This window comes from Portunus trituberculatus, chromosome 1 (genome assembly GCF_017591435.1).
Source record: "Portunus trituberculatus isolate SZX2019 chromosome 1, ASM1759143v1, whole genome shotgun sequence".
NCBI classification, from domain to species: Eukaryota; Metazoa; Arthropoda; class Malacostraca; order Decapoda; family Portunidae; genus Portunus; species Portunus trituberculatus.
The window spans coordinates 5,405,248-5,407,747 of record NC_059255.1 but is presented as its reverse complement, the minus strand read 5'-3'; the positions used below and the strand labels follow the sequence as shown (position 1 = coordinate 5,407,747).

General features: G+C 41.7%; 1 protein-coding gene and 1 long non-coding RNA gene across 3 annotated transcripts in view; both read left to right on the top strand.

The window, feature by feature from the left end:
• Nucleotides 1-2,500, top strand: part of LOC123517565 — a 12,445-nt gene that overhangs the window by 7,473 nt on the left and 2,472 nt on the right. The window lies entirely within an intron of this gene.
• LOC123517477 (alpha-aspartyl dipeptidase-like) overlaps nt 1-2,500 on the top strand; it is a 4,625-nt gene that overhangs the window by 148 nt on the left and 1,977 nt on the right. The window contains exons 1-4 of one of the 2 annotated variants that reach the window (XM_045277694.1): nt 120-165; nt 322-433; nt 707-798; nt 1,000-1,154. In XM_045277694.1, the coding sequence (XP_045133629.1) occupies nt 336-433; nt 707-798; nt 1,000-1,154 (345 nt within the window). In that variant the 5' untranslated portion in view covers nt 120-165; nt 322-335. Of the gene's footprint in view, nt 1-119; nt 166-321; nt 434-706; nt 799-999; nt 1,155-2,500 lie in introns of those variants that run through there. The other variant, XM_045277610.1, reaches the window with a different exon arrangement.

Here is a 2,500-nt window from a genome sequence, read left to right as displayed (position 1 = left end):
GTGTAAGTGGTGTTAGTGGCGGTGTTGAGAAGGCAGTCTTGAAGTGAAGGAGGGTGGTGGTGGTGGTGGTGGTAGTAGTAGTAGTAGTAGTAGTAGTAGTAGTAGTAGTAGTAGTAGTAGAAGTAGTTAACCAGTACTCTCAATCCTTCACTACTCTGTCAACCTGTAAGAGTTAACCAGAGTGGCAGGGTGACAGGGTGGGAAGGTGGCAGGGTGACAAGGTGGCAGGGTGACAGGGTGACAAATTCCCTCCATCCTCAGTTATATTTCAGTATTAATGGCAATAAACGTGTCAATAAGTCAGTGTATTTCTCTTTCAAGGTTCGTAATTCAAGATGGCGGCGAGAAATCTGTTGCTTCTGTCCAATTCAACGGTTCATGGGAGCGGCTACCTCGAGTGGGCGCAGGAACACATCAAGGACTTTTTAATGAGGTTAGATTAAGTTAGATTAGGTAGGTAAGTTAGGTTGGGTTAGGTTAGGTTAGGTTAGGTTAGGTTAGGTTAAAATATGTTAAAATGTTCGAATGTAGATTTGATAGGGTTAAAATATGTTAATTTGTGTTAAAAATACGTAGAAATCAGGTTCGGTTAGGTTAGAGCAATAATTGACAGTAGTAGTAATAATAGAATCAATAATAATAATAATAATAAATAAATAAGCTAAATAATATTACTGTAACAAATTAATCTCTCTCTCTCTCTCAGGAGGTCAGTTCGCAGAGTGCTGTTTGTGCCCTATGCATTACGGGACATGGACTCGTACACAGAGAAGGCTGCTAAGAAGTTCACTGCCTGGGGTAAGAGGAGGAGGAGGAGGAGGAAGAGGAGGAGGAGGAGGAGGAGGAGGAGGAGGAGGAGGAGGAGGAGGAGGAGGAGGAGGAAAGTAATGAAGAAGATATTATGACAAACCTAACCTCTTTCTCTCTCTCTCTCTCTCTCTCTCTCTCTCTCTCTCTCTCTCTCTCTCTCTCTCTCTCTCTCTCTCTCTCTCTCTGCAGGCTTTGAGTTGACCAGCATCCACCAAGCGTCTGACCCCATAACAGCTGTTCGTGGAGCCGAGGCAATATTTGTAGGCGGCGGTAACACATTCCAGCTCCTCAAGGCCTTGTACAACCACCAACTACTTGACCCCATCCGACACAGGGTTCTCAAGGTGTGTGTGTGTGTGTGTGTGTATTTACCTATTTGTGTATTACAGGGGCTGATCTAAGCTCTCTGTGTCCTGTCTCCTTGTCCATTCCTGTCATATCTGTCTCTCATCTGATTGACACACACCGCTCAGTTTATTCCACTTATCAATGCTACGATGCAGGAAACTGTATTGTGGTCACCTTTATCAACTCTCTGTCCAGTATGTCAATCTTGTTCACCAATTTATACATAGTTATCATGTCTCCTCTTGTTCTTCTCTCTTCTAATGTGGTGAGCCCCAGCTTCCTCAGTCTTTCCTCATAGTCTAAGTCCCTGAGTCCTGGTACCATCCTTGTTGCCAGCCTCTCTACCCTTTCCACCTTCTTCATATGTGGTGACCAGACACATGCTGCATATTCTAGCTGGGGTCTTATTAAGGTACATAATATCTTCTTCATCATTCCTTCATCTAGGTAGTGGAATGCAAGGCCAATATTTTGAAGCATGTTGTATGTTTACCCAAAAAAAATCTTGTTAATGTGTTTCTGCGGTGACAAAGTGTTTTGCACGGTTACTCCTAAGTCTTTCTCCTCATTGGTCTCTTCAATCTTCTCATCACCCAGTCTGTAATCCCTGTTTGCTCTGTGTCTACTTCTTCACATTTTCATAACATGGCTCGTGTCTATATTAAATTCCATCTGCCACTCTTAACTCCACTCATATTTCATCAAGATCTTCCTCTAACTTGTTACAATCTTCCACATTCTTTACTCTCCTCATAATATTAGTATTGTCCGCAAACATGTTCATGTAACTGTCAATTCCTACTGGCATATCATTAACATAAATCAAAAACATGATGGGACCAAGCACTGACCCTTGTGTGTGTGTATGTGTGTGTTTGGGGGTGTTTTGGTGTGTTTTTGGGTGTTTTGGTGTGTTTTGGAGTGTTTTGGTGTGGTTTTGTGATGTTTTTGTGTGTTTTGTGGTGTTTTGGTGTGCTTTTGGGATGTTTGGGTGTGTTTGTGGTGTTTTGGTGTGTTTGTGTTTTGTGTTTTTGGTGTGTTTTGGGATGTTTTGTGTGTTTTGGTGTGTTTTGTGTGTTTTGGTGTGTTTTGTGTGTTTTTGGTGTTTGTGTGTGTGTGTGTGTGTGTGTGTGTGTGTGTGTGTGTGAGAGAGAGAGAGAGAGAGAGAGAACCTAACTTTACCTAACCTAACTAAACCAAACTTTTTAACCTAATCAGAGAGAGAGAGAGAGAGAGAGAGAGAGAGAGAGAGAGAGAGAGAGATAAAATGCAAATAAAATAAACAATATACAAAAAAAAAAAAAGCAAATGAATTAATCGCTTTTTCCTGAACCTAACCTAA